This window comes from the organism of the source record quoted next, unplaced genomic scaffold, assembly GCF_019419815.1.
Source record: "Pyrus x bretschneideri cultivar Hongxiangsu unplaced genomic scaffold, Pyrus_bretschneideri_v1 Contig24, whole genome shotgun sequence".
In the NCBI taxonomy this organism is placed as follows: Eukaryota; Viridiplantae; Streptophyta; class Magnoliopsida; order Rosales; family Rosaceae; genus Pyrus; species Pyrus x bretschneideri.
In genome coordinates, this window is record NW_025999546.1 from 4,579,386 (window position 1) to 4,594,012 (window position 14,627).

A 14,627-nucleotide genomic window follows, 5' to 3' on the forward strand; every position below is an offset into this window, starting at 1 on the left:
CTAATAAAGCTTTGCATTTAACTTAATATACTTAGACCAAAAGCTTTAGGTTGAAAATGCATGTTTCTAGCCTCCTAATCTTGCTTTGTCTCTCTTTTTTGTGTAATTTCCACTTAGTCGGAGAAGAAAACAATTAAGTAATCAAAATTAAGTTGTTAATTGGCTGTGAATTAATGTGATTCATGTGATTCATGTAAGATAATGATACTCTAGTGCTTTAGAGCTTAACCAAATCACTTGCAACAATCATACACCTCACGCTTATGTTTTCATTCTTTTTGTCGTATCATCATTGCATCAGAATGTTCTCTTGGTCATCTGGTGACTAGTGACCTTTAAATTTGATATCAACGATAGAGCAGTAAATGAACGTGTTTTTGGTGTTTTAAATTCAACTCTCATTTCAAATTCTTAGGGTTCGTTTGAAACTATTTTTAAAATAGCTAAAACCGTTATTTGTGAAAATATTTTGGAACTAATCTTTTGTAAAAATATAAGTAAATCATGAAAAAACATTTGAAGTACTTCCTACAATAAGCATATAACTGGTGCTTCCTAAAAGGAGCACATCCCTAATACTTCTTGCAAAAAGTACTTTAAGTGCTTTTTGAAATCCACGGACATTTTTTTTTTTTTTTTTAATAAAAACGCTTTCAACCTTTTAAAAGTACTTACAAACGAATCTTTAATCATCATGACATCTGAAAAACGAAACTCGTATTTACTTTTTTTTTTTAATACAATAAACTAATAATATAATACCCAAGGGTTGGAGATGGTCTAAGACAGATAAATTTAAAGTCATTCAGTATTACTGTCTGGTGATATTCTCTTCAATTGGAAATGAGAGGTCTTAGGTTTAAATCTCATAGATGGCGAATTCGACATCAAATTAAGATGTCTATTATATGGCTTGACCGAACTCTTCTTCTTCTTAATGTAAAAATATCGATTTACTTAAAAAACAAAAAACAAATAAAATAGTGGCTTATGGTGGAAACAAAGCCATCAACTTTCCCAGCTTTGACGGGTAATGTGTCAGATATCAAGTACGTAAGTTTTTGTTGGCAAATCTAGCAGACATTGGAGGACAATTGACAAAGCAGGGGTCCAACTAATGAAGCAGTCGAGGTACTAAACTACTCAAATTATTAAAAAAAGCTCCAAAACTGTGATTTACATTGATCAAATGAGACCATTGGAGGATATTTGACAAAGTACGGGTCCAACTAACGAAGCAGTCGAGGTACCAAACTACTCAAACTATTAAAAAAAAGCTCCAAAACTGTGATTTACATTGATCAAATGAGCCTGGTGGTCTGAATAGTGATAGTGTCGGAAGTACGTAATAATGTCATAAGTTAAAAATGGAGTCCAAAACTAAGCAAATATCCCTTTCCCATGAGCAGCGCCATGAGAGATCTTTTCTTTCTTTTTTCCTCTCTAAGTTGTTTCTTGCGTCATGCGGCATGAGAAAATATTTAATTTCCTTTCTTTTTCCTTGGCTTAGGGGTTAGGGACACATTATTTTAGAATATGCCATGATTGTTCAACAAACAACCCTCTAAACACAATAAAATTTATAAATAATTAAATAAACAAATAAAAGCTCTACAACCAAGTCTCTTTTTTTTCTTTTTTTCTTTTTTATTTTATTTTGACTGATAGAAATGATGAGGAGACTCTTTCAAAATGGAACTCTGTATAGATTCTCCGTCAACTCATATTTTTGTCACAATTTTATAATGTTGGCATGAAAAAATTAAACAAAAAACATGAAATGACGAGAATTCCATAAAAAATCTCACTTTTAAACGAGTCTCCCAATAAAAAAGGAAAGGGTATAGTCTGCGTTTTGAATGGTCCCCTCCATGTCCATGGCAACCTACTTTTAGTTTTCATGATTAAAATTAATTTTCCTCCCTACATGTCAAAGTAGCCGTTGCACCTCCCCCTCTCTTCCCATTTAAATATGTACATGTCCCTAATCTTTCCACCAAGAAATCCGTGTCCCCTAATCCGCTCCTTTCCTTCTCTCTCTCTCTCTCTCTCTCTCTCTCTCTCTCTCTCTGACCATGTTTCATCCAATGAATTCCACTCTGTTAGAAAACAAACGTCTCTCAACAACTCCCTTGCTCTCTGCATTAGCAACAAGCACCAGCAGCAGCACCAGCAGCGAGGCCGATGACAGCCCGCCGGATTCAGGCCGCTTTTCGCTCCAAGATCATGTCAAGTATCAATTCCCCTGCGTACCCTTATCCAGGTCCTTCTCGTATCGATCGTTGGCGGTGCTCCCCGGACATGTAGGCTCGGTTTCGTGCTTGGCCTTGTGCGGTGAATTCATCCTCAGCGCCTCACAAGGCAAAGACATCATAGTCTGGCAACAGCCGGATTTAAGGCCTTTCACGAAATTTGGACAAGGCGATGGCAGCGTCAAGGCGGTTGTTGCTGTCGGGAACAAGGTGTTTACAGCGCACCAGGACAGCCGGATCAGGGTTTGGAAGGTTTCGCGGAGGTCGGAGAATGTCTTTAGGCTTGTCGACACGCTTCCAACAACGAAAGACTATTTGGGTAAGTTCATGAAGCAGAGTAATTATGTCCAAACTCGGAGACATCACAAGCGATTGTGGATCGAACACGCTGATAGTATATCGTGTTTGGCTTTCCATAACGAGTTGATTTACTCTGGTTCATGGGACAAGACTCTGAAGGTGTGGAGAATCTCGGATTTGAAGTGCGTTGAGTCGATTAAGGCTCACGACGACGCAATCAACGGGTTGGTGGCAAGTAAAGGGACTGTGTATTCTGCTTCTGCAGATGGGAAAATCAAAGCTTGGGGAAAAGAGGGGAAGAAGAAGAGCACACATTGCTTGAAGGGTATTCTGGAGGGGCACAAGGATGTTTCGCTTAACTCCGTGATCGTTTCAGAGGATGGGAGATGGGTTTATGGAGGTGGCTCCGACGGGTTTGTGATGGGATGGGAAGCGAGTAATAGCAATTCTAATGGTGGTGATGTTCAAAACAAACTTGTGGTAAGTTGGAAGCTGGTTTGCGAAACAAAAGCACATGGGATGGCGGTTTTGTCGATGTGTTTGATGGGGGAGATGCTGTGCAGCGGCTCGGCGGATAAGAGCATCGGCATATGGAAGAGAGAGGCTTTCGGTAAGCTATGTAAAGTTGGGGTAATTAGCGGCCATGAAGGACCAGTGAAGTGCTTGCAGGCAGCACCAAATAACGTCGGCGGCGGATTCATGTTGTACAGTGGAGGACTTGATAAGAGCTTGAGAGTTTGGTGGGTTGCAAAACCCTCTAAAACCAGAGAGGAAGATACCAATTCAGTAAAAAGTTCAGAGCAATTTCCCATTATTTTGTGCTAGGATACATTTGAAGCACCCATCTTTTTTAATGGTGTGTCTGCAGGGCCTTCAAGCAGAGGGACTCTGTTCATAGTTTCAGAAAGATTAAAGAGTTTACAGAGGTAGAGAAAGGTCAATTTTGAAGCCTCAAATGTTTTGGAGTTGGTTTTGGGTTTGAGTTTATGTTGTAACATATTTTGCTTATATATATTTTTTTTTGTTTGACTTTGTTTTGAGAGATTTGTGTGTAAAGTTCTAGGAATACATTTGCAATCAATTGTATTTAGGATTTTCATGATTCAACAAGTTTTAGAGTCAGTAACATTTTTTGTAGTTACATATGTGATCACTTGTGTTGCAGTTTTTGAGTTGATACCTAAGAACTATCAGTAGTCTAATGGATGTTTGTCACATATCAAAAGTGCACTACTCATCTGCTGAAGAAGATAAACTCTCGTACAACTGAGACATAATCTTAGTGGCAGGAACCATTCAATAACTATTTTGTACGCATTCAAGAAGTCACCACTTGTCTAATAAATGTTCACCACGTGATTTCTTTGGTTACAAGAGAGTTTCCCTCCCTCTGAAAACTGACTGAATTCTTATGAGATGAATCTGAGAATATGGTAGGCAGGGCTAGATCAGCAACATAAAACACTAATGATGTTGTTTAATTCCCAAAACCCCACCAATAGGGTTCTCCTACTGGATATATAGTTTAGTATTCTACGTCGCCACACTATCAATTGTCATCCATGATGCATTCAAATAAAAACTACACGAGAACGGTACATGTTATATTATATGGTAATTTTATATGAAACTGATAATATTTCAAGTTCTTCTTTTCTAGATTTGCACCATATAGATGCTGTGTGTCTTCCACTTGACTATTTCTTTATAAAGATCATCTTCTATTCTTTATCAAATCAATTATTCTAAAACAACCAATTAATGCATTGCAATTATTGTCCTAACAAAATGAAGTGAATGTTGTTGAAGGTGCATGGACTAAAAGGAGTTTTGATTAGGAGATTGAGTGATACAATGGGCTTTCATTGCGCATGTATACAACCATTGTGGCGTCCTGTATCAATGATACAATGTCATGCGAAGAGAAACTTAACACTGTATCATTGGGACCGAATAATACGGTGATGGTATGTCCATATAGTGAAATTTAGTCTCCAGGTACTAATTCCTCTTCATAGATGGTGTCTACCGATGGATAGATATTTAACTTATAAGTCTCATTTGATGGATATTTAATGCATGTGAGATAACTAAGTCCCTTAAATCAAAGATAAAAAAACATTACTACGATCTCCTGATCTCAGAATCTAGGTCTAACGCCCGTAATATGGCCCAATTGTGTAGTTCACCACATATCGAGTATTTACTCGACAAATTATGCATTTTTCAAACATTAAAGACATATTGAACCCCTAATGTCATTAAAACTATATTTTGGTTGTAAGAGAGAATCTTTCGTTCCGCCTGGCTGACAACCTTGGTCAGAAAAGCATCGCATTTAAAAAATAAGCTTTAACAAATGAAAGGAATGCCTCTATAGTTTCATTTTTTTTTTTTTTTTGCCTCTATAATTTCATTCATTATTAGTACCAAATAAATAAAAAGAAAACTTGAGCTCGTCTAAGTAGCAGCTACTCTACTTATCGAAGCCGCAAGCGGTGAACCACCAAATTTATTGGTTCAACCACCGCTCAGCAGGGAGGGCCTTCCTTGTAACATGCATACATGAACACCGCTTTAATATTATATATTCTGCTTTTGTTGCTGCAAGACTCAGGGAGGGACTGTCCGGATTTCATTGTCCACATCTCAATACACAGGTAATTCAGACCATTCAAGTTGACTTCACGCATTAGATGTTCGCTTTCAGGTTGGGCAGTAAGGGGAACAAGTAAGACTCATTAACAGACTCTCTAGCCTCTCTTTCTCCATCTAATTGATTTATGTTCATTCTAGGGTAACAAGATGGTTAGAAGCGGTTCCTATGAACTTATTCCATGACCCGATTTTCCTGGTCCTTTGATCCTGAACAGTAAGGTTTGAAGAGAATCCAAATTACTCAGGAGGGCCAATGGTTTGAAGAGAATCCAAATTACTCAGGAGGGCCAATGGTTTGAATTAGACCCCTATTTATTATAATAAAACAATAAAACTATAATAAATAAAAATAAAATATGAAACTTGAGCCAGAATTGTTTAATTGGTTCATGCGAAAGGAAGCTACCAACTAAAGCTACAAATTAAGGTGATGTTTTCATCACTTGAACTTGGTTTTTTAGATTAATTAATATAAACAGCCCTCTAATTTGGACCATCCTACAAGTATTAGTGGAAAATCAACTAATCAAAGCAATGCAGAAGCACTTTTTGGAGCAAAGGGAAGGGACCACTGCTCAAGTTGAAGCAAAGCAAGCGGTTGGGTTGTGAAGTTTTGGGAAAGAAATTATTAGTAAACCTTTCAGAAGAATTGTGCTTTTGGGAATTTCAATTAATTTATTTGGCTTTTGATGTTCGATTCACTTGTTTAAAATGCGTTTGTTATGTTACGTATGCATGACAAAATCTAAGGCATAGATTATGACTTGATACAATAGAGTCAAAATATCTTTATATCTAAAAGAAATGGTGCTCAATGAAACGATCCAGATTCCACACTAGGTTGTGGATTGGGGAGATACCGCTGCTCTATGAAGGAGAAAAAATAACGTCAAATAGAAATGAACATGGTTTTACGGCATGATCACTATATCTTTTTTTTTCTTTATCTCTCATCTGTAGTAGAATCCCTAAATTTGAAGATTTGAGGTTTTAACGATTTTATGTGACAATTTGATTGGGTGCAAAAAATTTTAATTAATTTAATATTACATTGTTCTAAAATAATTTTGTAAACATTTTGACAATAAAAACTTCAAATTCTAACACCAAATTTATTTCTTTACAAAAACATAACTAGAATGGCTCCATTATTGGATTATGTCATGCCTATGTCATGACTCCATTATTAGATTATGTCATGCCTATATCATGATCAATTATTTCTTATCTAAATAAGATTTCAAACTCTTTATAACCATTAGATTAGATTTCCTAAGAGGCCGCATACACTTCGTTCCTAAGAGGCCGCAACTCCCTATGGTATGCTGGTTTTGATATTTGGGGTTGGGGTTTGTGATCTAGGAACCTATTTTACTGTTTAGTTCTCAACTTATTTTAACTCTGAAGTTTAGGGTTTACATATAGGTAGTATTGTTAAATTTCAGGTAGATGGACCGAGGGTCTACTCTAACAACACTGATACTGTCCCCACTTGGCCACCTTCTCAATCCGTTAGGTGTGGGGTTTTATTGCAAAAGGCTTTGGTGTTAGTTAGAGTGGAGTAATTCTATTTAAAGGGCTTGTTCTCAAGCCCTTTGGCTGATGTGGGACAGAGGAATTCTAACACTCCCTCGCACGTGAAACCCCATTTTTATGGGTCACACGTGAAGTTTCACACATCGGTAACCACATGGAGCCAAGTTGGGGCTCACCCATTCGCGTTGGGCTAGTGGCACGTGGCATCTTTTGCTCTATGTGGAGCCATGTCGAGGCTCACCCATTCGCGTGGGGCCAAAGGGGACTCACCCGTTCACGTGGCAGTACGAGCTCGTCCCTTGGCTCTGATACCATGTTGAATTTTAGGTAGATGGGCCGAGAGCCCACTTTAACAACTTCGATATTGTCCCCACTTGGTCACCTGCTCAATACGTCAAGTGTGAGGTTTTATTGCAAAAGACTTTGGTGTTAGTTAGAGTGGGGTAATTTTATTTAAAGGGCTTGTTCTCAAGCTTTCTGGTCGATGTGGGACGGAGGAATTCTAACAAGTATGATAGGATTTTTAGAACCTAAAGAAAGAGTATAAGGTTGTTGTAGTATCGATGCTCATGCAACGTCGTTCTCCACAAGGACTATTTCAATAATTTATGTAGAAACAATTCCAATTAACTACTTAAAATAAAATTTGAGAAAAGAGATTTTGGAATTGGGTTATATTAAAAACGAATTTTAATTAAAAATAAATAGTAAATTTGCCCGAACTAATACAATAAAAGAAAAAAGTTTTAAATACCAATTCATAAAAGTACTAGGGATCCACCATCACCTAGCAATCCTATGAATTTTAATTACTTATGGGTTCTAGCATCACCTAGCAATCCTATGAATTTTAATTATTTATTCATGCTAAGGCTCAGGGCTTCACCCTAGCAAAACGAATTAGTTATGCATATTCATAATTAAAATCATAGAAAATATTATTATCAAGAAAAGGATTGAAAACACCTTAAAGTAAAAATCTGAAATCTTCAAAAACCCTATCAATTATTCTCTGTCTCCTAAATCGCATAAAAGAAACGTAGCACCTAAACTAAACTTGACCAAAGCCTTATATCCCTAACATCCATCACACAATCCCTAAAAACAAGGTCTTTTATTCCAACTAGGAAACTAAATAATAATAAAATATCTTAAAAAATAAAGCCCTAATTAAGTTAGGAGAATTTGCAAAGAAACTGTCCATCCATGTTTTAGTCTCAAATATCCTCCAAATCCGACCCATGATTGCTTGTTTTGAAGATCAGAACGTTCTAAACACATCTCCAGAAATAAAAGCTAATGGACCGCGCATTGCTCCTTTATTTTATTGCCAGAAAATAGCCGCTTGATGGAAAAATTTGATATTTGGATACAATCAAGCTAAGTGACTCACAAACGCCTCCAACTAGAATTACTCCAAAATTCATTCATTTGATCACGTTTTGCTCCAGAGGAAATCAAAAGTCCTATATTGAAAATACAATTCAAAGTATCAAAATTCTTCCAAAATAGTAACCAAAATATACTAAGAATAAGGTTAAATATAGAATATAAAATCTACTCATCAAAATACCCCCAAATTTAGCTTTTTGCTTGTCCTCAAGCAAAACAAATCTAGACAACAAAATAAAAGCTAATGGACTAAAAACTTGAATAAAACCTAGCTAAAACAAAATTTTCACTTTCAAGTTGCAATCTATAGAAAATATTAAAAATTAGAACATCTTTTCAAAGTTCCAACCAATCCCACCACAAAGTCTAAAGCCATTTAGAATCAATTAGAAAAGAATTCACAAACTTCCTTCGGTGTAAAGTGAACCATCATACTTAAGGAGACTCGACCGAAACTCTTACCTCTCATCCCTTTCATTTAATTCTTCACACACTTATATAATCAATTTTTTCTCTCTATTTTTTTCTTCATAATAATTTTTTTTTTTTTTAGTAACAATAGTGGTCATGCAACGTCAGTTCCCTTAAGCTTTCGATCCAACCCATGTAGCAAACTTTAGGTCAATGACTCCCAAACCACTAAGGCTTTACGGCATTAGATGTAGAGCACCCCTAAGGACTTATTAACTCGAGCTGAAAATGTTACGAAACCAACTAACCACCATGCCCTATGCCAAAACTCTACTGTTTAACGCGAGAATCACTGTTGATTAGGCAGGACTAGCCCAGTTACTAAGCAAAGCCTCGGGTGGGACAATTATTACTTCATTTATAACAACTAGCTTTACTTTATTTAGAACAAAAATTAAAATACACTTGGACAAAATGTAAATGTTCCAATCTCACTCCCCACAAACCATGTTGGTGTGATGTGCAAATTTCAAAGTATAATTCATGAATGAGTGTCTAAGCAACGATAAATAAAAAGACTTTACTGTGAGATTAATCTTCACCATGTCCATTTGTTCTACCGTTTAAAATAAACTATGGATATTAACTTAAAAACGAAAATTTTTAACTGACACAAAAATTAAAATACCCAAAACTTCTACTTTCCCACACCACACTTAAATCACACATTGTCCTCAAGGTGTGAAAAATAAAAGGAAAATAAAATAAAAGACTATTCCCTAGAACAACAAATTTTTGAAAAAAAAAAAAAACATCGAGCAAAAGCAAACAAAATAAACTAGGAAAGGAAAAATAAAAACAGAAAAAATAAAATAAAATAACAAATAAATGACAAAACAAAATAAAAGGAATTGGACACACCTGGCACGGTTCGAACCTGAACCTGGAATTGAGGAAAGGCGCTGGAAACAAAACAGAGAAATAAAGTGGAAATTTGACAGGCGATGCGATCGAACTCGTCACCTGGGATGCTTGGTGGAAACGCGATGACCAACACGTACAAGCCCATACATGCGTCCAACTCTAGCAACGGCTGCAATATAAAGATGTAGTAGCGTCATTTGTTATTTGAAACCAAAAACGCTAGCAGCGTTTAATCCAACATTGGATTTGCCCTCGAGCCCAGAGCCCTCTTCTGTCCATTCCCATCTCCTTTTCAGAATAATAATAACGTCGTTTTTAAGAAACCAAAGCCACTCTCTTTCTCTAGAAAAATCAGAAGGGCTCTCATTTCTCCAATCTCAACCCTCGCAGCCCTCTCTCATTTCTCTCAGCCTCTCACCCAACGCCCATTCTTCCAAACCTTCCATCTCACAGCCGCTTCTTCATACGTGTTTCTCTAACCCATCCATGGTGGAACAAGCGTGCAAAGCTAAGATGCATGAAGGTAAATCACTCCTCCATGTGTGTTAATTTGTTTTTTTCTCGTTTCCGATTTATGGTTGTGAAATGTAGCAAGATCTAACTGCATGTGTTTAAATCTGTGTGAGGACCCTCCAATCTTGCAAAACCGAGACAAACAACAAGATAAAACATTTAATTTGTTTTTTTCTCGTTTTTGCATGTTAATGAAGATGATGCAGAAGTGCCCGAAATGTCTTTCCTGAACAAGCGTCGATTCGATTCGTTATCTAATTAGGCCTGAAGTAAGAAGACTTTAAAAAGAAAAAAGAGTGTTTTCAAGAATAGCTATGCAAAGTACATTGAAGAACTTGCTTGTCAAGATGAATTGACTTTGGCGTGGGAAATAGCAAAATTTGAGGCGGATAAGGTTAGAGAGGAAGCAAAAGCTGCAGTTCTTGAGAGAGAATTTCAAGTTAATGAGAGAGAAAGAAAGCTACTTAGGCAAGAAAGGGAACAGGTTAGAGAAGAAATGATGGCTCAACGAGATCGTGAGATTATGAACACGCTTTTAGAAGAGAAGTCTTCAAATTCTAAATATTTTTGGAAGTCAGAGAAAGCGGACGTGATACGAAGGAGGCGTGCAAGAGAAGCAAGAGCAAGACAAGATGGTCCTAGCACCACAAGAGAAGATCATCCTAGCATCACAAATTGGTTAAGTGATGATGAATAAAGTAGTTTTTGTAATCGGAGCTCATAATTTTTCAATCACTTTACGTTGTAATTTATTATTTATTGAATATAATATTTTATGTTGTTTTCAATTTATTGAATTTAGTACTTTATTGAAAGTGAGTAAATTTATTGAATTTGGTAAGTTATTTATACTAAGAGAATATTTATTTAAATAACAAAAACACACCAAATAAAATTATATAAACATACCGATTAATAAAAAACTCACTAAAGCTAAACTAAAAAGAACACACCAACTAAAATTAAATAAACACACCAAATAAAAACAAACACACTAAATGAACTTAATTATCTTCAGCTTGTTTCAATGCACACTGGTGCTTTATCAGGTCATTTTGCTGGGCATTGTGCATACATGGTCTTTGAAGTGCAGTATATCGTTGAATAACCAATTCATTGTAACATCTATCCTTTCTAATGGCCCATGTTGCACGGTTTCTTCTATGGTGTCATGAGCGCAATATATATATGTTCTTGAATTGTTCATCGTGTTTGGTTCATATTCATCAACAGCATCATAATCGTACTTATCTTACACAATCATGTTGTAAAGAATAATACACGTCATTATGATGGATTGAAGCGACTCTACATCAAACAATCTAGCAGCATCCCTGACAATCGCCCAGCAAGCTTCGAGGATACCAAAACAACATTCTGCATCCTTCCTACACCCCTCTTGACAGCTTGCAAAGTGTTTTTCATTTGCACTTCACGAACGTGGTATTGTTTTGACAAATGTTGACCACCTTGGGTAAATGTCGTTTGCTAAGTAGTATGGACCGTCGTACATACGTTCGTTGACGCAGTACGTGACTTTTGGTGCATTTCCTTGCAGGACATAGTTGAACACTGGGGATTAGGCAAGGACGTTGAGGTCATTTTGAGCTTCCAGAACCCCGAAAAAGGCGTGCCAAATCCATCTATCAAAAGATGTCACCGCCTCCAAAATGATACTTTTGTTCTTTTTCTGTGCCCATAAGTACCTTGCCATGCACTTGGATAGTTTTTCCGCGTCCAGTGCATATAATCAATGCTTCCAATCATCCCAGGAAAATCTCGCATATCAGCCTTCTTCAGAAACATTTGCAAGTCCATGTCAGTAGGTTTCCGGAGGTACTCTGCAGTGTAGATAGATTCGATTACTTCGCAAAATCTCATCAGGGACTTAAGAATGGTTGATTCCCCCATCCTCGTTATCTCATCCACTTGGTCTGCAGATGCTCCATATACAAACATCTGCAAGGTAGTAGTAATTTTTTGCTTAGGAATGAGACTCATAGCATCAAAAGCATAATTCTTTTGCACAAAGTAAGAATCATGGTTGCAAATAGCAATCATGACTCTATTGAACAAATGTTGTTCCATTCTAAAACGACGTCTAAAGTACGTATCCGCGAATGCACTATTACCGATAAAATAATCGTCTAAGAGTTCTGTACCTCGTCGTTGCCTGCTTCTATCAAGGTTTTCGGAACAGCTGGGCCTGCAGATCTGAGCCGCAGCTTGGATGACTCGACGGAAATGTGAGGCTCTGTCCATTTTTCATCATCTCTCCTTCTACACTCCTCATCCTCTTCCCTCTCATTTTTTGCCACTTGGAGATTGAACATTACTTTTGATTGGTTAAACAATTCTTTCTCTTGCTGATTGAGTTCCTACATCATCCTTGAAGAAGAAGAAGACGTTGTAAAAAAAAAAGAGAAATTATGAATAATGATAGAGATCTTGAGAAAATTGATGTGAGATTTGTGAGGATTGATGGTGGATTATATGGATGATTCAGAAAAGATTAGGTTATAGATAATGCCACGTGGCATGCCGTCATTTGTTAAGAATATGATGGAAATCTATCATCAAAGATTGTAAACAGATTATAACACGTAGCGCGACGTGATTGGTTAGTAATCTTATCAGAAATCCATTACCAATAATTGTATTTTCGGATAATGACACGTGGCGCAACGAGTACGATTAAAAATCTTATCGGAAATCCATTATCAATAATTGTCTTTTCGGATTTTATGACAAGTGGCGCAACGATAACGATTAAAAATCATATCCGAAATTACAAATAAAACTGTTTTGTATTATTTAATAAATTTTCGGATAATGACATGTGGCACAACGAGAACGATTAAAAATCTTATCCGAAATTACAATTAAAATTATTTTTGTATTATTTTAAAAATAAAAAAATACTAATATTTTATTGCCCATTATCATGGCTATTGAAGTGCAACGGTGGAGATGCAAAATGCGATTAATGTTCATTAACGGCAGTTACTGTTCACTAGATGGATAGCATAGTGTATTGCCTAGCGGGAGATTTCACACGCTGGAACTACTCTTAGCATTGTTTGGTTTTCTCTTGAATGCTTATTTTATGATATTATATATATATATATATATATATATTTTTTTTTTTAATGTCGTATATCATGTCTTCGTTTTTTAAAATTTGATGTATACCAATGTCATATCGTAGTGTGCAACATAGCCTAGAACCAATCTTTTCTCTCTGTTGTGTCCTTGTTTTATGCTTAGCTTTTCATCCCTCTCTGGCGCACCCTATTTATAAGTGTCGGGTGTGGTTGACATTCATAGTATGATTAAGTCTTCTAATCTATTTGGGATTAGAAAGCACACTTGCATTCTCATTCCGTTTTTGCTTTCAGGATTCATAATCTGATTGTACAAGAAAAATCCTTTTAGGAGAAGAATGTGTGCACCTTAGCTTTCCTAATACGTTCTTAAAATAAAATAGGACTCTTTAACAAAAGAAGAACCAAGTCATATGCATGAATTGGTGTGTTAGCTTGACAAAAATGTTTTTCTAAATTAATTACCCTCTGTGTTGGAAATATGTTCATGTATATTTCATTTGTCCTTAGTTGTGTAGCGTGCCTTGATACGATTTTGCAATTAAACCATAAACAAACAAGTGACTTTCGCCACCTCGATTTTCCAGGCCTCCAGTCAAACAAAGATGTGGAGAATTTTGACTCTTGCGGAACCACTGGAATAGTTGTGATTTTCTACGGATTTGTGGTTCACCTGCCTAGGCTATAGCTACGGATTTGTGATTTTCTACGGATTTCTACGGATTTGTAGTGAGGATCTTCTTGACTAGACTTATAGGCCGTTCAAATTTTATTTAATGATTATAATTATTATAATTTTTAGAGAAATCCTCTATTTGTAATCGTTAGATAAAATTTAAACAGTCCGATAAGCTGATCAGGAAGATCCTCATCATTTGCTTAGGAAAGAATCCTGACGGAGCGTTTGTTACTTATCATCTATAAAGTGTTTGTAAAAGAGAAAAATAAAATAAAATATGCACTTCCACATAGGGGAGGCTACAGGGAAGCTTCACTGTCAGGGCTATCAGGAAGAACTATCCAAGTGATAAATAATGCAACTAGCTAGTACGATCTCGTGAACCCGCACCTAAGGCTCGTAAGTCGTAAGCTACCCAGGGACCCTAGCTGCCGGACCACACCTGGAGCCCCCGAGACCCGGCCTCAAGAATCCTACGTTGGGACGTTGCCATCTGGCGTCCGCCTTGAGAAAGCCATTGGCGAATCTCGTCAGTCGTAACGGTGACAAATTTCCTCTTTCTTTTTTTAATATTAAAAAAAAAATTAAAAACTTAAAAAATACCACTTCTCCTCACCTACACAATAACGTATATGGTGTACTATTCGTGTTTCGATAACAATAAAAAATTTTGAGAAATACTAAGAAAACTTTTTCAAAAGTCAAAATTTATATAAACTTTCTGTCATCTCATACGTAAAGAACCCTATTTTAAAAAAATCTCATTGGCATTTCTCAAAGATTTTTTCTTATAAACATTAATATCATTTTAATACTATATTTTGCTTCTTTCTTTCTTTGTTTTTTTTTTTTTTTTTG

The 14,627-nt window shown here is 36.4% G+C and overlaps 2 protein-coding genes across 2 annotated transcripts; one reads left to right on the plus strand and one right to left on the minus strand.

Annotated features, from left to right (window-relative positions):
- Positions 1–1,987: 1,987 nt before the first annotated feature.
- On the plus strand, positions 1,988–3,654 carry LOC103957678 (protein JINGUBANG-like). The gene has a single exon (XM_009369869.3). It carries the CDS (start codon positions 2,076–2,078, stop codon positions 3,375–3,377), a length of 1,302 nt encoding a protein of 433 aa, XP_009368144.2. The 5' UTR covers positions 1,988–2,075; the 3' UTR covers positions 3,378–3,654.
- A 7,988-nt stretch (positions 3,655–11,642) lies between these two features.
- LOC125478374 lies at positions 11,643–12,248 on the minus strand. Its single transcript, XM_048586527.1, has one exon. It carries the CDS (start codon positions 12,246–12,248, stop codon positions 11,643–11,645), a length of 606 nt encoding a protein of 201 aa, XP_048442484.1.
- Positions 12,249–14,627: the final 2,379 nt, after the last annotated feature.